This window comes from Lissotriton vulgaris, chromosome 9 (assembly GCF_964263255.1).
Source record: "Lissotriton vulgaris chromosome 9, aLisVul1.2, whole genome shotgun sequence".
Lineage (NCBI taxonomy): Eukaryota > Metazoa > Chordata > Amphibia > Caudata > Salamandridae > Lissotriton > Lissotriton vulgaris.
The window spans coordinates 666395316-666417173 of record NC_141697.1 but is presented as its reverse complement, the minus strand read 5'-3'; the positions used below and the strand labels follow the sequence as shown (position 1 = coordinate 666417173).

The following is a 21858-nucleotide window of genomic DNA, read 5'->3' as shown; positions in this document are numbered from 1 at the left end:
TAGGGCCTAGGTCAGCCGGCCAAAGGACTGCGAACATGTACGGCCATATAAGGGTGTTGAAGGCCTTTTCTAAGTCTAGAATCATGCATGCCGCTCTTGGGAACTGGGAACCCGCTCTGTCTTGCACATGGGATAGTCTGAGTAGAATCTGGGACGTGCTTCATTCTGGTACAAAACCACATTGGTCCGGGTGGATCAATGGCGAGAGGACTTGGGTGTATCGGTCTGCCAGTATCTTCCCCATGATTTTATAGTCTGCATTTGGCAGTGTTATGGAGCCTATATGAGGCCAGGAGCATTGGGTCCCGATTCGGTTTTGGGAATGTCACTAGGATAGATTCTCTTAGTGATCCAGGTAGAACACCCTGTTCCAATGCGTCCTCATAAATTTCCGCTATGCGGGGTACCAGCTGAACCGAGAAGGTGCTATAGTATTCTAGCGGGAAAACGTCCATTCCTGGGACTTTGGGACTTTGTTACGCGCTAAGGTTTGGATTGCCTGGGAGACGTATGTAGACACTACCTTTGTGTCCCTGGAGGCCCTGTCTGATGCTGGGACGCGCTGTAGATTTAGAGGACCCAGGAAATGTTCTATTGCCAGCTGGTCACTCATTCCGGGTTTTGGTAGACCTCAGAGTAGTAGTCGTGGAATTGTAGTATTTCTACCTGTGAATGGAGAGGGATCTGTGTCTTGTCGAGCCAACCAGCCCTGTCACCCTCCCTATGTGCGCTCACGAAGTGTCTCCGCGTAGACCATCTTGGCCACTGCCACTTGAGCCGGGGTGGCCCTGTTTGCGTCTGCTTCCTTGGTTAGAGCCACCAGTGAGGTCTCTGCTCAAGTGTTTTCTGGACACCTACTATTTGCTGTATGCATTGCCCTCTAGCAATCACTTTGAATGTGTCCCACTGCAGCAGTCTGGACGTTGCAGTGTTGGTGTTTGTTGCAAAGTAATCCCGGATTCTATTCTCCTGGTCGTCGTGGAACACCTGGTCTGTGAGGCACTCTCATGGCAATTTCCATGTGGACACCCGGGGATGGGGAGGCCTCCATCTAAGGGGTAGTAAGTGTGCGTCTTGGTCTAATAGCACCCGGCCCAGGTAGTGTGAGAGTTGGATTTTGGGGAGTAGTGCTACAGAGCAAAGAAATCTGTTGAGCCTCACCCGCAAATTGTGGGGGATAGAGTGAAACGAGTACAGCCTGGTGTCTGGGCTCTGGATCCGCAAGTGCCCACTGTGTCACCCATGGCCGGTAGCGTTTCAATTGTCTATGTGCTGGGGAGTGTATAGGCGGGGGTGGGATCTGTCTAGGCGTAGATTGTAGTCGCCCCACAGGAGCCATGGTGTTGTTTATTGAGCCAAAACCCCGGTGAGGTGTCCCCAGAATTTGTCCTGTTCTACATTAGTAGCGTATATACTGCCCAGAAGTATCAGTTGGCCCTCTAGGAGACCCTCCAGTAGTGTGTATCAACCGTCTTTATCCATCATACGCCTGATTTCCAGAAAGGGAATCCTCGACTGGGTACCTCTGGCAAAGGCTGAGTATGTTGTGGCACAAATGGTTCCCCACCTTTTCCTGTGCAGACGCTCAGCTTCGAATGCTGTTAAATGTGTTTCCTGTAATAGGACTATCTGTGCATGTTGTCTCTTAAATTATGAATATATGGCCTATCTCTTACTCGCTGTATGCATCCCCTAACGTTTATTGTGAGGACTTTAATGTCGGTGTTAGGAATATTGCTAGTCATAATATGTTGTCCATGGGGCTGGGTGCTCTCTCCTTTCGTGGCATGTTTACACCTGGTGCTCGCCCACTTTTGTGCCGGCTGCCTATGTGTGGTGAACCTGCCCACTTGTAGACTGTTTTTAAGATTGAAAGGGTAAACTGCTTAGGGAAGGGGGTGTAACTGTGTAATAGGGAATACTCCCAACTAGGAGGACCTGTTGCTTGGGGGCGATACGTCCAAACTAAAGATTATGCACATGTTCTAGTGCATTAGTGGAGGGGTCGTGACCACTTGCCTCTACCAGCAGCGATCTGCGTGACCCATCACAGCGTGGTGGTATGGATGTGATGCCGGCGGGGTCCCTCGCCCCGTATGTAATACCTATTGGATGGTTGCACCCTGGCAGCTCTCAGTACAGTTAGCCCTGCCATCTCTCGTTGTTGTATCAATGTCCGTTTACTGGGCATGTGGATTATGCTGGGAGACACTGGGAGTCTCTACATTACTCAGTGGCGTTATTTAGACAAATGTGTCGGCAGTTTGTGGGGTTACCACTGGTGGGGTGATTGAGCCTTCTCGAGAGGTATTAGTGTCACTGTTTTCCTCTACTGACGTGAAGAGATGAGGGCCATTTTCCTCATCTGAGCTCTCCTCTGTCGGGCCCAGCTCCGCTGTCGCCTGCAACGTCTTCGGACGTTCTGCTATTATTTGCTCAAGGTCTGGGGAACTCCTTGTAGTGGCCCTGGATCGTGGACCCATCTATTTCAGGGTGATCTTCTTGTGTTGACGTCGCTGGCTCCTGGATTCTCGGTTTCCTCACGTCGTGCCGCAGTCCCTACTCCTTGTAGACGTTGTTCTGCTCAGTTGTATGCCTCCCTGGGATCTGTAAAGTAGCTTGTTTCGCCTACATGTATAATTTTAAGACATGGGGAACAAGAGGGTGTACTGAACATTCCTTTGTTGCAACAGGTTATGGTATGTTATGTTATATAGGATTTTATAGCGCGCTCAATTACTACTGGAGTATCCTGGCGCGTGGGGGCGATGCAGCAAAGCAGAGGCTACAGGATAAGCGGCAAAGAATGAATATGACATTTTAAACAAGTGGGTCTTAAGCACTTTTTTAAAAAGCAGATAGTTCTGATTCGCGCAAAGGGCCTAAAGGTAGAGAGTTTCGGGCCACAGCTGCTTTAACAGTAACGGATTGTCCGCCAAAACAAGAGCGTTTGAACCGTAGAACCGTCAGCCGGTTTTGGGTGGCAGAGCGCAGGGGACGGCTGGGAAGATAGAAAGAGAAGCGTTTCCTTAGATAGAGAGGGCCCTGATCATGGATGGCTCTGTGGGCGAAAGTGAGGGTCTTGAAGATAATCCGTTGCGACACCGGAAGCCAGTGCAGACTACGCAAATAGAGTCGAACACTAGTCCTCCTTGAGATGTTGAAAAGGAGTCTGGCAGTCGCATTTTGGATTATCTGAAGACGGTTAGTCAAATATGCCGTAGTGCCACTAAACAGGGCATTGGCGTAGTCAAGGCGAGAGAGAATAAGCGCTCTCGCCACTGTTTCTCTCGCCGTTCTAGGTAGAAGAGGAAAGAATTTCTGAAGCGCCACAAGGGTACCCAAGCACCCGCAGGTACGTTTTTTAATGTGGGCCTCAAATTTTAAGTCTTCCCCAAACCACACCCCGAGATTTTTTGCCGGGTTTCCCACAGAGCTAGGGAAGAGAGAGTCCACGGGCCACAGGGATTCTCTAAAATGTGAAGGAAACTGCCCATACAGTAACATTTCTTTTTTTTTTTTAAACATTTTTTTTTATTGACAGCACAGAGAAATGGAAAAAAAAATAAACAGAATATTACCAAAACACATCATCCCATTGAAGAGTCGACTTGAACAAAGTACGGCAGAATGGGTGTGTTACAAAATATTTCATAATCATTTTACATTTTACATTCAGCAGGGACAATCCGGTGAGAATATTACAAAAGACGCCATGCTAGAACATTGCATTATAAATTTAAAATAACTTATCAATAGTTCACACTCTAAATTAAGTCGCCCCATGTTTTTTCAAATTTACGTAAGGATCTAGCACCACAAAGCCTAGCAATAGCCGCCTCCCTGCTATGGATTTCGTTGACCAGAGACCACCATTCCATTATATGTGGAGCTGAGGAGAAATCCAAGCACGAGCAATAGTTAGTTTGGCACAGGATAGTAAGATGGTAATTAAGGCCTGTTGAGGAAGAAAAACATCATGTATGTCTAAACTATAGATGGAGCCGAAAGAAGAGGTGGTCTAACCAATTTTAATTTCAAGGCTTGATCCAAAGCAAGCCAGAACTCCTTTAACACTGAACAAGAGACCAACATATGCTCTATCTTAGCTCCTATTACATTTGGGGCATTTGGTGCGATCACTAAGAATGGTATTTGCTGACCCTTTAAGAATCACTTCAGGAGTATAGTATAGCATACAGGTTGTTTTGAATTGTTGCAGCCGAAGGCTTGATGATTGTACCAAATTATTTAAATTCGAAAGGGAGTGAGCAATCTGATTAGAATTAATCGAAAGATTCAGCTTCAAACTCCATTTCTCAGCCAATTTGGAGCAATCATCAGTCCTATATGAAATAAAACAACTATACCCTTCACTAATTAAAGATTTCGTTTTAGATGAATACAAATAATTCCATATATCCGAATCTACGACTTAGGAAATTTTCATCTTACGAATCAGAAAATCAGAAATTTGGATATACTTAAACCTCATTTCCTCGGTCAAATTATATAAATTTTTAAGTGCGACAAAATATAAGAAGCCCCGAGCACCATAAAGATCCCCTAAGGTAACAATACCATATACAGACCATGATTTTTCCCAACCATCATTAAAAATCCCAGGAAGACCCGGGTTTCCCCAGAGTATTATTTAGAATGGAAAAAAGAAGTTTTACAGAAAGACAAAATGTTAAACCAAATCTTTGCAATATCCCTAGCAGTCTTAAATGTAACCCTTTTAAAATAGTTAGGGTCGTTTAGTCTTAACAAAAACATTCTGGCATCTAGTTTTAACAAGATAGTATGATAGAAAAGCTGCATTTCTGGATTGAGCAAGGAGCGCAGACGACCAATGAAAGTAGCCCAAAAGTAGAATTTAAAATCTGGAAAGTTAATCCCCCCGTAGCTAGAGAACCTTTAAGTAGCGCCAAAGATCTACGTATCTTCCTATAGCCCCAAATGAAGCTACTGAACATTCCATCAAGCTTCTTAAAAAAGCAATTGTTTAGAGATAACGGTATAGATCGAGAAAAAAAAGACATTTAAGAAGTATTTTCATTTTGATCAGGTTGCTTCTGCTTATAATGTGTGAGGGGAGTTTGTGCCATTTTTTAAGTAACAGAGCTGTTGATCTCATTAAAACATTGTAGTTTATTGCAATGATGTCACTAATTTTGGAAGAGATTTTAACCCCTAAGTAGTTGGCGGTTTTGCAAATTCCAGACACCGTAGCCTGTAATTTATAATTGGCAACTATTTGTGTTTTATTTATGTTAAGCTTGTATCCTGAGACAGTGCTGAATCTATCAGCTTCAACAGTTAAACCTGCCAACGCTTCTATAACATCGGTGGAATATATACCAATATCATCCTCATATGCGGTAATTTTCAACGTATGCGGGTCAGATCTAAATGGAATTATTCGAGCTTGCGACTGAAGAGCAGAAAGAAAAGGTTCCATTGATAAGGCAAACAACAGGGGTGACAGCGGGGACCCCTGCCTAGTCCCCCGAGAAATAGCAAAAGTAGGTGAGGACAGGCCAGCATAACTGATACTGGCAGTGGGACTATCATATAGTGCTCTTATCCATCTAATCAATTGACCCTTGAATCCCATAAAATACATAACAGACCAGAGCTAGTCCCACCCCACTTGGTCAAAGGCTTTCTCAGCATCTAATAAAATCATACCGAGTGGGGTGGACTCTCCCTCAGCCATGTCAAAAACGGTGATAGCTGTATTAGTATGGGTCGTTGTATCCCTGCCCAGTACAAATCCATGTTGTTGAGAGTTAACAATCTTAGGGATAAACAGAGCCAATCTGCTTGCCAAGATTTTAGCAAAATCTTTTGCATCAGTATTACTAAGTGAGATGGGTCTATAAGACCCACACTCATCTGCTGGTTGGCCCTTTTTTTAAAAATACATTTTTGCTGTGTTTCAAGATTTGGGGGCTTTCCCTGTAACCCCAATAGACTGAATTACCAAAACAAAAAGAGGGATTAGTTCCTCTACACAAATTTTATACAGTTCAATTGGCAGGGTGTCTTCCCCCGTAGCTTTTCCGGGTGGTAAAGATAATATAGCTTGTTTAATCTCTAACATAGTAATCTCTTCCGATAATTGCTCCAGCCCTTGTGTATTATGTGTATCCTTAATGTTGTTATTCAAATGATCTGAAATATCTGCTGGACTAGATTGATTCTCAGGAGTATATAGAATTTTATAAAATTCAACAAATTGAGCCAAAATCTGAGCTGGCTGATTATATTTAACATTATTAGGGCCTCTAATACTCTTTATAGAAGTCTGAGCTCTGTCATCTGCCACTTTATAGGCCAATATTTTTCCAATTTTACCCCCCCCCCCCTCAATATTGAGAAATTTTTAATTTGTGTAATTTGGCGCTGCTTTTTTCGATAAAAATTGATTTTAGATTTGATTGGTAGGATCCAAGTGTTAATCCCAGTTCTGCCACATTGGGAGAACCAATTCGTATAGCATCGGCCAAAAGTAGTTCTTGAGCTAAAATGCTGGATATCAATTTTGCAATAGTGTTTCGTCGCTCCGAATTCTGTTTAAAGACATATTGCTGGGTAAACCCGCTAATACTAGCCTTCAGAGTGTCCCAAACGATTATATGAGATGCAGTATGGAGATTAATTTTAATGAATTCAGTAAGGTGTGATTTCAACTGTGAAATATAGTCTGCGTCAGAAAATAAATACAGAGGATATGAGAATTTTCTAGGGGCCGTTTGAGCTTGCAGATTATTAAATGTCAATAAGATTGGGTTGTGGTCCGAGGAGACCCGAGGACCGATCTCCATAAAGCTGGATTGAATTATACTATCCGTGGCCAAGGCCATATCAATGCAGGAATAAAGTTTATGGGGCGCAGAATAGTACGTATAACCAGGCGTATTTGGAAAAAGAGTACGCCATACATCTTTAACATTATGTATCCGGCTAATGTCTAAAATTGCAGCACACACTTTAAGCATGCGCTGAAAGGCGCCGTGCCTGGTAGTATCCTGCTGATAGTCCATGATGCAATTGAAGTCCCCCATAATGATAAATTCCCCTTCCCACCCCAAGAGCTCCATGTTCAGTTGGTCAAAAACAGAATCATCATCAATATTTGATCCATAAATAGCACAGAGAAGATATTTGCAATTTCCTACAGATATCCTACAGATATTTGCGCGATGGCCCACCGACCGTTTTTATCTGACTCAGTTTTATTCGTTTCCATTCGAAATCGTCTATCTTTAAGGAAAGCAACTCCTCTAATTGAAGCTTGTTGAGTAGAGCAAATCATGGTTTCGTAACCCAGATGAGTTAGTAGCTTCCTATCTTTATAAGCAATATGTGTCTCTGATAAAAAAAACTAGCTGAGGATCATAAAGCCTGAGGTCTTCAGTAACTAGTCGTCTTTTGTTTTTACTATTAAGACCCGAAACATTCCAAGCTAAACATTTTAATTTATACATTTCAAAACATATATTTCACCAGTTTTCCCATTCTGCTTGCTAAAAGAAAACCAAAGCAACTCTTTTCATTCGTTCTGAATAATTAACCAGGATACCCAACTCGTGCTGTTACTTTTATTATTTATGCCCCCCTCAACACCTGCCAATCTTCGGAGATGCAAATAACACCCCCCATCCCCCACCCCCCTCTCCCTCGCTCCCAAGCGAGGGGAATACCCCCCTGTATCGGCTGCCGCTGGTAAGGCAGCTTGGAGAGTAGCAACCCAGGAACCACCTCATCACCCCACTACTTTTTCTAGAGAGGGAGGAGAAAGGGAAGAAATGAAATGAAATCGACCAGAGATAAATAAACTAGGTATGGACACCAAGAATCCTGACATAACTCCCCAAAAGTTAGTAAATGACCCCTAGCCAAACTTAGAAAGTGCCTTCTCTGTTTCCTTCTCATCGGTAAAGAAATAGGTATGACCTCCTTTGATAACTTTAAGGCGGGCTGGTTCCTGTAGGAACACTTGCCCTCCGATAGACTTAAAAGGATCAATGAATTTCTTTAACTTCCATCTCCTATCCATGGTGGCTTTGCTCAAATCAGCGAGCACAAATAAAGACAAATTTGGGCGTCCAAGATGGCGGAGTGAGGGAGCGTCCAAGATGGCGGAGTGAGGACGCTACAGAGTAGCAGCCCGACCAAGCTCCACCGATCCATACCACCTGATGATTTTTGCTCGGGGGAGAATGGGGAGACGGACCGAGAGACTTGTTTGATTATGCTGGACGTGAAAATCTAAAAACTGACTTGATTACCTGGTGATCCTGAACGGCTGTTTGAGGCTCCACTGCCCGGCTTCACTGCCCGGCCGGCTCTGCTTCTAGCTCCGCAGCGGTTTCCTGCTGCAGCCGTTCGATTGTCTGGGCAGTTTGGCGGGCAGGAAAGATTACGACGCTGCGAATGCTTTGGCTTTGACTTGCTCAACGCTCCCTGCAGCTCGTGCGATACACGATACCGATTTTGGTTCGCGGATCGGTGCGCGGCTGATCAGGGCTGAGGACAGGGCTGGGAAAGCCGACTCCTTCTCCAGCCCAGAGTATCAGGTGCTTTGAGCCGGGTTTAGCGAAGAGAATGGCTCCAAAAAACGTACCAAGATCCACGCGAGCAACCAAGGCAGCAGTGGCAGTGGTTGAGTCAGGGACATTGTCCACAGCGCCAGGTGCTCCTGCTGTACCTGCTATAACGGCTTCATTTGCAGTGTCTACTGTGGGGGGTCCACCCATTACCCTCATCACTACCCCCGTCCCGGTCCCCGTCAAGCCATCTGCAGGGTCCCCAGCAATAAGCAGGCAAGTTCTTCGCCCCTCTGTTTTTATTTTACCTGAGGAAACTGTGCTTGCTTCAGCCATTGTTTTGAATGCTGACAATAAGAAAGGGGGTGACAAGGATAGCTGTAGGACCAACATAAATCTGCATGACGGAAACAGTCCTAATCCTATTGAAGCTTATGATAATGCTGCCACCCCGATTAATAGCGACGGGAATGGCGGTAATGACGGTACCGCTGCTCTAGGGATACCTGCTACAGGGGCGGCTGCTGCACTCGAAGGTCTGCCTGTGAAGCACCTGGTTGAGGGAAGTTTGAGTTTGGATCATGACGGCCTGACTACAGTAAAGGCACTGGCTCCAGAGCCTGGATGTATTTTGGCTGGGAATGATTTAACTGCCTCTATTCCTCTCGATGGGGGGATTGAGGAATAAGAGAGGGTCGGCTCAAACGATGAATATGAGGAAATAGATGAGGTAGAGGAAGGAGAAGATGTTAACTCGTCTACCGGGACTTCTACAGATGTGGCAAAACTCCAGACTGGCCGAAAGGAAAAAGCCAAACTGAAATCCAAGATGAAGATGAAGAACAAGAAAGGGAGAAAAGGTATAACGGAGGGTTTGCCAAGTACCATCACCGCTCCCGCTCCCACCTCTAAAAAGACTCTTCTTACTGATAAAAGCCCCCTAAGGAAATGGATCCAGGCCAAGGGGCTGGTTAAGAATATGACCTTGCGGCTATCAGGTACTAGCCCACCAATATCGGAAATTGAGAAAAGCTGTTCCGCCTCCAGCATGCCTCCACCGGCCCTGGGGACTGAATCAGTGCTTCCATCTGCTGGCATTAATGTGGTTCCCCTGACGCAGCCAGTAGTACATCCCGCTCCACTAATTAATACGACTTCCTTTACTTCTCCGGACTTGTCAACTATCTAGCCCTTCAATATCGTTGACCTCGGAGGTAACCACACCAATCCTTTCTTCTTTATCTAGACCTGACACCTCAAGAGAACAAGATCCGAATCTGTCCCCTTTTGACGTTATTTTGCAAACCTTAACTAATCATAGAGTCGAAGCACAGGGGCACTTCTGCAACTACGAGAGGATAACACCAAGCTACAGAACTCATTATCAGAAATGGCTTCCAAACTAGGGGTATATCCCAGGATATTGAGGATCTTCAACAAAGGGTGGTTAACGTTGAAGAGGGATCCGCCCGGGTGGAATCCTCTCTGGCTCAACACGATGAACGGATAGTTGCCCTCCAACTAAAGGTGGAAGATTTAGAAAATCGTCAAAGGCGATCTAATTTAAGACTTTTTGGTATCCCCGAGGGCTCTGAAGGATCAGATGCTAGGGCTTACTTGGTCAAACTATTACAGAAGGCTTTTCCTGACCTAGCCGACTGGGACTGGGATTCCCAGGTTCAAAGAGCTCATCGTCTCCCCTTAGTTCAGAGGAATAAGGAGGGCAAATTTCCCAGGCCTTTTCTAATATGCTGTGGTAATTTTCTTTTAAGGCAGGCTGTATCTCTTAAAGCACGCCCCAATGCTCCTGTCACATTTGAGAATCTGTCATACAGTAAAATTTCAGTCTTATCTTCATTGCATTTTAACTGGGCAGAAGCCAACCAAGAAAAGACTGAGGAGAGACAAGTCTGGGCAGAGGCAACATCTAAATCCATAGCAGGCCAGGTGAACAGCAGCTGTGGTCATCAGCGTAAGCTGTTATTTTGGCACCCAGCTGTTCAGCCAAGACAATCAGAGGTGTCACATATATGTTAAACAATAACGGACTTAAAGTTGACCCTTGGGGCACCCCGGTTGCAAGAAGCTTAGCTGATGACGCAAACGGGGGCAGCCAGGCCTGCCGAGTCCGGAGAGAGAGAAAAGAAGTCAGTTACTCTAGAGCCAGACCAATGACGCCAATGGCTGATAAACGGGAAAGAAGAAGCTGATGGGGAACCGTATCAAACGCGGCAGATAGGTCCAATAATATTAGAGCCGTTCTGCCGCCTGCGTCCAAACAGTACCTAATGGCCTCTGAGATTTCCACCAGTGCCGATTCAGTGCTGTGAGCAGCGCGGAATCTGTACTGGGCCGGGTGAAGGGCATTAGATGTTTCTACAAAGGTATTCAATTGGCGGAAAGCAGTCTTTTCACAAACCTTGGCCAACACTGGCAATAGGGAAATTGGCCAGTAGTTAGCTGGAACTTCCAGATCCAAACCTGCTTTTTTCAATAGTGGCAGGAGTTTGGCCTGTTTCCAGCATTCCGGAACTGTCGCCGACCTAAAGGAAAGGCTGACAATTTCGGTAACCTCATGACATAGCACCTCGGCCACCCCGCCGAGAACACGCGCGGGGCAGGGGGCAGTAGGTGCACCTGATTTCAAGGATTTTAAAACAGCTAAGATGTCAGCTCCAGAAGGTGGAACAAATTCCTCAAAAGTGTAGGCCTTAGCAGAAGGAAGAGAGGAATAAGCAGCAGCTGAGAGGCTCTGGCTGAGACAGGTGGTCCGCAAACTAGCCTGAATACCTGCTATTTTGTTTTCAAAGAATCACGACAAGTCCTCACACCAACGCGCAGAAGAAGGCACTACTGGTAGCTTGGCGTAAGGGGCCAGAAAGCTGTTGACAATAGCAGAACATTTCTTTACTGTTATTATTGGCCTTGGAGATCCTACCCGCGAAATATTCGCTCTTAGCCAACCTGATGCTAGCATAGTACTCCCTCTGAGCAGACCGTAGTAACACCTTAGCGGTAGGGCAATAGGTAAGCCGCCAGCGCTTTTCCAATCTTTTACAACCTAATTTAAGCTATCTTAAGGCCGGCAAAAACCTGGGTTTTGCGGGGTGGAGCGCATTTTAAATCTAGAACTCCCTTTAGAGGAGGACTCCACCCCCAAGCAGATCTAGGTGTTAAAGGTCTGCACTGCAGTGGTCAATTCCCATACAGAGGGCAGACAATTGATCTTCTTGGGACAGGTAGTAACTTATATTTGGAAGGGGATTTTTCTAAGGACCAGGAAAACCTGATCAGCCTATGATCCGACCAAGTAAGAATTTCAGGGTCAGAAACGGGGCAGGGAAGGCACGCCAGGTGACCGAGCAGGTAAGCGTCTAACACACAAGAAAAGCAAAGCGTTTTTTTAAAAATAAGTAAAAGCGCCTCCGTGCAGGACTCGTGCACAAAAGGTTGTAAAATACAGTGAAAGTTAAGAGCATATAAATAGCCTCAGTGCATCAGAAAACGGGTCCGTATGGGAGCTGCCATGCCCAGTTGTATGCTTCCTTGGGGTCTGTAAAGAAGCTTGGATGGCCTTCATGTATGATTTTAAGACATGGGGGAACAAGAGCGCATACTGAACGTTCCTTTGTCGCAACATACGCTTTATCTCCAGGAATGATGCACGCTGTTTCTGGATTGCCTGGGAATAATCCGGGAATAACATGACCTGTTTTGTCTTCCACCTGGAGTGGCCCCTGTTGTCTAGCCGCACTGAGCACAGCAACCCTGTCTCTGTAGCGTAGCAATTTCAGCAGGAATGGAGTGGGCGGGGATCCCGGCGGTGGCGTGCGTTCTGGGACCCGGTGCGCCCCTTTTACCGAGAAGAATGGGGCAGGTCTGTCCCCTGGGTGAACGTTCCGAGCATTGCTTCGACATACTCTATGGCTGTGGTTCCCAAACTATGCACCGCGGCACCCCAGTGGGCCGTTATGAGTAGCCAGGGGCGACGTGGCACAATGTGGGAAATTGCAGCCACAGTGCAACATATGGGGGAGAAATGCCACCTGCATAATCAGGCAACATGGTTTGGTCCAAGCATTGCCGCCATACGTGCTTACGTATGTACCCACTTTCACAGGCGTAGCCTCTGCATTACGCGTATGCAGCACGCACCTGGCACTGTCACATTCCTCCAGGAGCGTAGTGGGATCTGTAACTTCTCTGGCAGGTCCTGTCTTTGGCTGTAATAGCTGAGAGGGCAGCGTCTGGGAAAGTGTTCTGGCTCTCAACTTTGAGTCGGGCTGTCGGCATCCTTTCTTGTAGCGAGGAATGTCTATGAGAAGCAAGCAATCTCTCTTTCTTTCTTCACTCCGCAGATACTGTTGGCTCTCCATCTCACTCTCCATGTCTTTTTTTGGTGTCTTGGGGTTCTGGGCTCCTTTCCTTTGACATCTGGCTCCACACTTGAAGCCCCGGTATAAAACTCCAGAAGCCAGGAAGGCCTTGCTTGGCTTTTATGATTTCGTTAAGGAGCCCCGTGGAGCCCACCTTTTTACTGTAAAAATAATACTGGTGATACTATAAATCAAATCCCATGCCGATCTTCTGCCCAACATCAGTTTTTTACTAACTAGAACTAGATTTTAAATACTGACAAGATCAGGTGTAAAATCTACTTCAAGTAAAAAACTGAAGTTGGGCAGAAGATCGGCATGGCATTTGATTATTAGTAATATATCCAGCATTAATTTTACACTAAAAAGGCTGGCTCCACGAAGCTCATTAACCCCTTCGCTGCTCATGACGAGCTCAGCTCGTCATGCAGTACACTGGTCGTGTGCTTATGACGAGCTGAGCTCGTCATGAACAATGGGGATCATGCATATGCAGCACAGGTGGGGAAAACCTCTAGCAGCCAAGGTGTTAAGGAAATCATAAGGCAGCCTTACAGAGCCTACGTCAGCGCTCGCGGGGGCAGCCTGGGCCATTCAATACCTGTGAGTGGATATTTTTGCTCCTTCCTAATCCCTCTGATAATTACAGGGCTGGGAGGGAGGGAACCGGCCAGGGTGAGAGAAATATGGTACCCACCCTCCCCCAGGTTCAGGGACAGGACAGAGTCTAGAGATCCTTCTCTGGTACACCTGAGCCCCTGGACATCACACCCTTCCCTGTTTTAGAAACCGCGTTAATCTTCATGAAGGGAAAGGAAAACAAAGTTCACCAAACCTTACCCTTGGTACCTAACAAGGCCCCAGCGTTCCTTTCCATCACCTTTGCAGCTGCCCTGTGTCCAGCTCGAGCAGCTTGCACTCCAGTGTTGGCGGGCTACAGGACCCAGTGCTCAATTTGAAATATAATGAGTCCGGCACTCTTGGGTGTTGACATGCTCAATGACAAGGCTGCCACTGTTTGATTTGCAGCTACAGTTTGTCTCTGGTCTGCTGTATTTGAAGCATTGGTGCATGCAGGCATATGTGAGCCCTGTTATATGTGCTGTATTGGCATGTTTGTGCTCCGTTTAAATTTGCTACATTCATTAATATCCTCATAATATATCATTAAGATCCTGGTTCAATATGCTTAATCCCCGGCCAAAATGATGATTCTATTACCGATTATACCCTATTTTCAAATTAAGAAAGTAAAACATATTAATTAGACAACAAGTTGAAGAATGAAATAAAGTCAACCGGAAGTACTCCCGAGGTAAGGCTTACATCCCTGCCCACCGGTAAAAAAATGGTTGGGAGCCACGGCCAACTGACAATTTGGTCAAGGGAGCCACTGGTCAAAAAAGTTTGGGAACCACTGCCCTATGGGTTAAAGTCCCTCTACTCCCTCCGGTAGGTTTAGGACCCTAATATTGCTTTGCCGCAAGCGACCCTCCAAGTCGTCTGTTTTGCTTCCAGGATCTTCCCTCGTGATTGGAGGTCGCTTAGGGTGTCCTGTGGTGACTTCATTTAGGGTTCAATTGTTTGGATTGTTTTCTCTCCTTGCTTCACTTTGTCCGCTAACTTGTGATGATTGGCCCTAAGAAGATTAAGGTCTGTGGCCAATGCCACAAGTCTGTCCTCCATTGTGACCCTGGAGTGTTCAATGGCCGTCAGCACCTTGTCTAGCTTGTCCGACATTGTAGCTGTGTGTTTTGTTTCCCCTTCTGTGCGGGTATTCTTGACTTCTGGGGAGTACTGCCTCGTGTGGGCTGGTGTTTGCGTGGCTCCAGTATTGGTTTGACGTCCCATGTTTGGAGCTGGTGTTGGGGTGTTTGCAGTCTCTTGGCCTGTTTTGTGTGCTGCTAGGCAGCGAGCGGCTCTCTGGATGACCACCAATGCTGGTTGGGGGTCCTTTTTTTTGTGTGTAAGACGTTTTTTTAGTACTGTCAAACGTACACAGCGTCACGCCTACAACCCTGAGGCTGGCCGCTATCTGTACATATCAGGTAATTACAAAGCATCCAAAGTAACTGTTCACATGCAAACTTACAGTTGAGAACGAAATATCTTGACAGTACGCTTATACAATTCAATCAAATCAATGCGTCTCACTTTTTATAGTTTTTTGTTTTTGTTACATGTTCGTTAACCTTCAACTCGTGCGGTATTCAATCTACTCGTGAGATGTCTTTTCGACCATCTGCAGTGGGCCCTGCAATATCACGGTGCATGACACTCAACACACTGCAAAAGTGCTAAGCAAGCTGCGATAAGCCATGACATTTTGAATAAATGACAATCCGATATGACACACATCTAGCTGTCTATAAACAGATATCCTTGGCCCTGGGGGGGTGCGCTGTAGGATAGAAGGGGGGGTTATCAATGCCAGGAATCGTGAGCCCACCTACCCACATCCCTCCCATAATCTGTGATCGCAAGAACTTGCAAAGGTATAACAGTACTGGAAAATGTAGATAGTTAATCCTCGGCTCCCTCTGCAGATACCTCCAGCAGATAACATTGCAGAGGAGCCCAGATATCGGTAGGTCTGGAGGCCACCGGCAACAGCTCAGAGTAGGTATGCATTTGGTCCTGACAGTATACCAAGTCTTTCAGCCATTCCTTAAACTTGGGGGCTCTCCCCCTTCCCCATCTGCACGCAACCCTACGTTTAGCCAATAGCATAGCCAGTGCTACATATTTACGGTGGGCTGCCTGAAGTGGTTCTACATAGCCCAGCAGCGCCAACATCGGAGATGGTTCCACCAACGTATGTATCATTTTAGAAATGGCCGTAAAAACTTGTTCCCAGTAGTGGTGAATTTGAGCACAACCCCATGCAAGGTGTAAGAAATCTGCCCCCGGAACCCCACACCTATCACAATTATCAGTGTCTCTCAGCTGGAATCTGTGCAGTCGCACCGGTGTGTGATAAAGCCTCTGTAGAAATTCATAATGAATGATCCTATATCTACTACTAGATGATATGCGTTCCGTCTGCTGCAAACAGAAATCCCATTGCCTATCCGTGATAGTCACGGCCAACTCCTGATCCCACTTCTCCCTGGCCGGCAAATCAGTATAGTCTACATTGGCACGGACAGATTTGTATAGCGTGGACACTAGTCTGCTGGGTTTGTCATTCAAAAGGATATGTTGTAACGGGGTCAGGACAGGTGGTTCATGTGGAAAGTCAGGAGTACCCGCCTGCAGTCTGTGCCGGAGCCTGACATAATAAAAAATTTCTAGTGGTGTCGGCTGGATCCCTACATAGAGCTGCTCCCTAGAGCGGAATGTGCCATTATGGTACAGGTCCCCCCATGTAACGACATGTATCTTCTTCAGAAGTTTCTGAAAGCCCGATTCTTGTAAAAGCGGCATTTTTGGGTGATATACCAACGGCAATAGTGGGGCATATAACAGCCCGATGTCAAGCTTCGAGCTGATATACTGCCATGCAGTGACAGTGCTTAGTACAGTGTTAGGTGTTGTATCCCTACCCTCCACAGTGGAATAAAGTGCACCCTCAATCGGTGTCGGGTGTGCCAGCCAGTGTTCCGCTGCCAATTGGGGCATATATCTAGGTTGCCGTATCCAAAAATAAAGAAAATGGGCCTGAGCTGTGTGGTAGTAAAGTTCAAAATCAGGGATTCCAAAGCCCCCTGTGAGTAGGGCCGAATGAGAATCTCCCATTTGAGTCTCGGCGATTTCCCGCCCCACACTAGTCGAATTAGTTCAGTACGCAACAATCGAAAGAAAAAGCCTCCCGGGTGGAATGGTATGTTTAAGAAGAGATATAGTAATTGAGGGAGTGTTGCCATCTTAATTAGTGACGCTCTACCAGCCATGGACAGTGGTAGGGTTATCCATCTAGAGACGTTATCACTGATTTTACTCATTACAGTGCCATAGTTAGCACGCATCAATGCTTCTCTGTCTTTTTCAATACGTATCCCCAAATATTTAAAGTCTCCCTCGCACCAGGCAAGTGGGTAGTCCAATGCAAACCTATGCGTTGAAGCGGTAAGAGGGAATATACATGATTTGTTCCAGTTTATTTGGATACCAGAGAGGACCCCAAATCGTATAAATTCTCTAAGGATAGGATTCAAGTTCTCGCAAGGGTGTCGAACATAGAGCGTGATATCGTTGGCATACATTGAGATCAGAATCTGCAGTTGAAAGCACCGCAGCGCACTATCACGGTGATGTTGGCGCAGCTTGGCCGTAAGGGGCTCGGTGGCTATGGCAAACAGGAGCGGGGAGAGGGGCCAGCCCTGCCTAGTACCTCTAGAGATCCAAAATTCCGAGGACAGTTTGCCGTTAATGAGGACCTTGGCCACCGGGTCCGTATACAATAATTTAATCCAGGATATGAAGATCACGGGAAATCCCATACGCCCGAGCACCCGGAAGACAAAGTCCCATTCCAATGAATCGAACGCTTTCGTGGCGTCCAGAAAAATAGCAGCCATTGGCAAATCTTCATGGACTGAATCATATACTGAAAAAAAAGTGCAGAGGTTATGCGACGTTGCCCTACCCGGGACAAAACCTGCCTGATCTGGGAGTATCAGGTCAGGTAAAAGGAGACCAATTCGCGTGGCTATTAATTTGGCCAGAATTTTCAAGTCGCAGTTCAATAGCGATAATGGTCCGTATGAATCGCATCTGTTAGCAGGCTTCCCAGGCTTAAGAAGGGACGTTATAAGGGCAATTCGCATGGATGCAGGTAGGTGACCAGGGATATTCGGATACTTAAAAACCGTCAGGATACCAAAATCTGCGTATTTACTTTACAAACTAAAAGTATCACACATTAGTTTACCACGAAGATCGATCGTTTGAAATTAAAGATTTTGATATCCTGCCGTTTTTAAGTATCCGAATAGCCCCATATCAAGAGGACATCTTGTGGAACCTATGAATAGAAAATCGTTAGCATATTCGTTCTCAGACCAGGCGGTAAGCTTAAATATCCTTCTATTCAGATCTTAGTTTGCCCTAATTTTATCAACACATTCGGCTCCGTTCTATCTGGAGTTCTATTTAGTGCTCTACTTCTTTGCTCAGTTATTTCGAATCTACGAATTGGTTCTTATTACATCATGAAGATTCACGTACACGCATGTTCACACCGGACAACATTTGTGAAATTAAACGGAATAAGAAGTTTTATGAATATCTGAATTTTAACCTTGCACATCACGAAGGACCAATTTAACCAGTATCAACGTCCTTGAAATCAAGTGAATCAATAAGAAACCCTTTTCCTAATTCTATGGGAAGAATTTATTAAAGTATCCTATGGTAATCGATAATCCTGCAATCTAATTATACGTGGCTACTCTTGAAGAAGGCGCTGGTCGCCGAAACGCGCGTCGAGATAACAATATTGTGCCACTTGTGTGTCTTTCCATTGAAAACTTATCCTTAGCATTTTTTGTAATTATATTAATTTATGAATTTTATTGTTGATGTTGTAGCTCCTCTCCGTGAGCTATACACCTTTTTAATAATGTGTGTTTTTTAATGTGCAAATTCTATTTGTAAACTCTATGGAACCAATAAAAAGCAATAATTTTTTATGTCACTATTTTCTTTGCCTCTACACTATCATACTTGACAAGCAAATAGTTAATTGCCTAGGTTGTTACTTTCACATGTCATGTCCCTGACCTAGGAATTTTCTGTAACTGGTCAAACAGGGGGTCCTTGTTATTCTCACTTGCATGTGTTCTTATCTCCACTTGTGGATTTCTTCATGGGCAGTGGTATGGGAACATATCTAGTCTGCATCTTCGTGTTCCCTGCCTCTCCTTTGCTCCTGTCTGGCGGTTCGGCTTCTGTTACTTTGTTGACCATTGACTTTGCGGGGTTCTCCCTTTTTACGGCCTCAGCACATCTTTTAGACAGTTCCGTCTTTCTTCACCATGGCTATGACTTCTATCAAGGACGCATCTCCATTGACCCATAGCTTGTCCTGGATTAAGGTGTTCGTGGTGTGCATGACAATCTGGTCTTTAATAAACTCGTCATGTAAAGCGCCGAACTTGCATGTGACTGCCAGTTTCTTTAGTGCCGCCACGTAATCATCTATAGACTCTCCGGCTTCTTGTTTTCTTTGTTGGAAGTTGTACCTGTCTATGGACGTTCACACCACCGGTCTATAGTGGTTGTCAAGGTCTTCTATCGCGTGTTGGAACACGTCGTCATCAACCGGTCGTGTTTTGGGTGCTAGATTTTGGAAGACTCTGATATGTTATGGAGTAGTATCCTCTTCTTTCTTTTACTGGGAAACTCCCCACCACTTTCATCTTCCAGCGCCTCTAGATAATTTATAAAGTACACCTTCCAATCTTCCCACTTCATTGAGGATTCCCCTGGCCTGGGTAGGAAGGGGACCGGCGTTGCGAGCGAGGAGGCTTGGGCACTCATCTCTGCTCTTCCTCCTTGGAGCTCTTCCGCTCCTCTGGGACTTCCTGGCGCAATAGACGTGTGCTGGCGTGGTGGGATCCTTTGAGTCGCAGGTTCGCCGCCCGCGCTGTGTTGTGCCTGCTCCACCAGGGCCTCAGGCGGGAAGGTCGGCTGCTGCAAACATGGGATGTTTTCACCGTTTGTGGTGGTCCCAGCTGGTGGGCCAGGTTAGGAACACATGGTCGCGTCCCCTCTCTTCACACCACCCAGGCTGCTGTACTCACAGTTGGCGCTTGTCCCAATGCTCAGGTGCAGCTGTGGGTGGTTCGTGCGTGGTACGACTCCTAGGAGGTAGTATGCTCCCCTCCACGTCCTCTCGTGGTCAGGCTGATCTGCCATCGGCTGTGAGCTTCACTCTCCAGCCTCAGGGGGTCACTTCGTGCTGTGGGCCAGGGTTATCTCATCTGCCATGCTCTCTCCCCTGCTTGCCCCCTGCAGCATTAAAATATTGCTGCCTCGAGGACCTATGCTGCCATGGGTTGTGTGCAGGAAGTGGTCGTCACGAGCAGCGCGCGCTTTCTGCCAATCACATCCTCGTCGCCAATATGTAATGTTAAGGTGACCCCCAATAAGTGGCAGAGGCTCGATTGCAGGAAAAAACTTTATTTAAATTGTGGGGTAATGAGAGCACCAGCAACTGCGTCCGATATATATTGGCAGGCTCAGCACTTCTCAAAATGGCGGTCACGCTCTGCATCGTTGAGACACAGCGCAACGACTAGAGCGCAACACTACAGCAGGTGCTGTGACTGGACCCCGAGTGGCGCGTGCCCGCGGGTGTTGCGGCCCTGCTGGTATTGTTGCTTCCCTCACTCCTCCACTCCCTTGTGGGTACCGTGGGGGTTGCTTCCTATTCCGGCCTTCCGTTGATGTCTCCCCTCCCCAAGTGCGCTCTGTTATTGGTGTCCGAGCCTTCTCGCGCCTCGAGGCCTGGAGCCATACCAGCAGGACCTTTGTTTCTGTATACAGGAGGGGAGTGGGGAAGTTGACAGCCCGGGCCGTCCAGGTTTATGAAGCAGACACGTGGGCTGCTCCGTATAGTATCATGATGTGGGGCCGCGGGGCGCACCTAGGTGTGTTTGATTTCAGTCGCAGCCTTCATGCCGGGTTGCACTTGTGTACGCGCCCCCGCTGCAGGCTTCAGACGCACTCTCACTTCAGGCTATGGCGGTCCGGTCGCGGTGCCGAAAGGGTTTCCCCTTCCTCCTGTAGCGCTTTCTGGCAATGCGCTGTCAGCACTCCGCCAGTCCCCCCTGGTTCTCAACCCCACAGGACTTTTTTGGTGCTAAATATGGTTCTCTCTGTTTTATTCCAAACACCTCTCAAATTCATGGCACCCAGTTAATGAATGTTTTTTATCATCCACTTGATAACCACTAAATTCAAGGTTAGAGGTACTTATGAGCCTGACAGGCAGAAACAAGGAAATTGTGAGAGAAGGCTGAGTGTGGAACCAAAGTTCTAACAAAGCCAAATTTAAGTTCAGAAATCCCTTCTGCAATTAAGAAAGGTATTCTGGGCAATTCCATTGCAAGAAAGGGCATCCCAAGTGCATGAAAGAAGGGGGATGAAGGACGAAGAGCAAAGAGTTTAATATGGAGAACAACCTGTTCTGATCTAGTGGTTTAATCTTCCTCAGGCAATGCCTGATTACTCCTAAGGCATACAGCACTGTGGGCATTCACTAATGCAGGACTTGTCTGTGACATAGGTCTACAGCACTGTGAGATGCAGCAACAAATTCACGTCAGTGGTACTTGAGAGAAGCAGAGTAAGGTTTTTCCAGCAATCGCATCAATGTATCACAGACCCTAATGTGTAAAATTTCCTTTAGGAATAGGAACACAACTATCACTTACCAAAGTCAATGCCTTCTGACACTTTCCCTCTGGCCACAGACAACAGGATTGCTCCTCGTCCATTTTCACATGCCTAAGACCAGAGCAAAATAAAGAATGGACTTTATTCATAATTGCACTTTTCAGTAATTCATGAAAAATACCCTTCTGTGGGTTTGTAAGACTTAGCACTTTTTTAAAACTAGAAGTGGTTCTCCCTTAGAAACATCTGACACTATTGAAATAAGTCTGATAGCAACTCATCAGGTGCTGCTTCAAATTTTCAATGTCAGTAAAGTCGAGAAGAGCAAGGTTGACTTTTTACACAGAAGAAATTTCACCTAGTCTATATCTAAGCTTTCAGACATCATTTTCAATTCAATTCATAACTTTATTCACAGTTAAGTCATAAAAGCACATCATTAAAACATTGGATATGATTCAAACAATTAAAAAAAATACATTTATAAAACCAGTTGAATAAATATTTGAGATACAATTAAATTATTTTGATGACTATCGAATACATTTATAAAGAACATTTCTCTATTTTTTAGAAGAGAG

General features: G+C 46.0%; 1 protein-coding gene across 1 annotated transcript in view; it reads right to left on the bottom strand.

Moving 5' to 3' along the window:
• ERCC2 (ERCC excision repair 2, TFIIH core complex helicase subunit) overlaps positions 1-21858 on the bottom strand; it is a 535569-nt gene that overhangs the window by 49515 nt on the left and 464196 nt on the right. The window contains exon 13 of the mRNA XM_086939493.1: positions 21316-21388. Within this exon, the coding sequence (XP_086795619.1) occupies positions 21316-21388 (73 nt within the window). The remainder of the gene's footprint in view (positions 1-21315; positions 21389-21858) is intronic.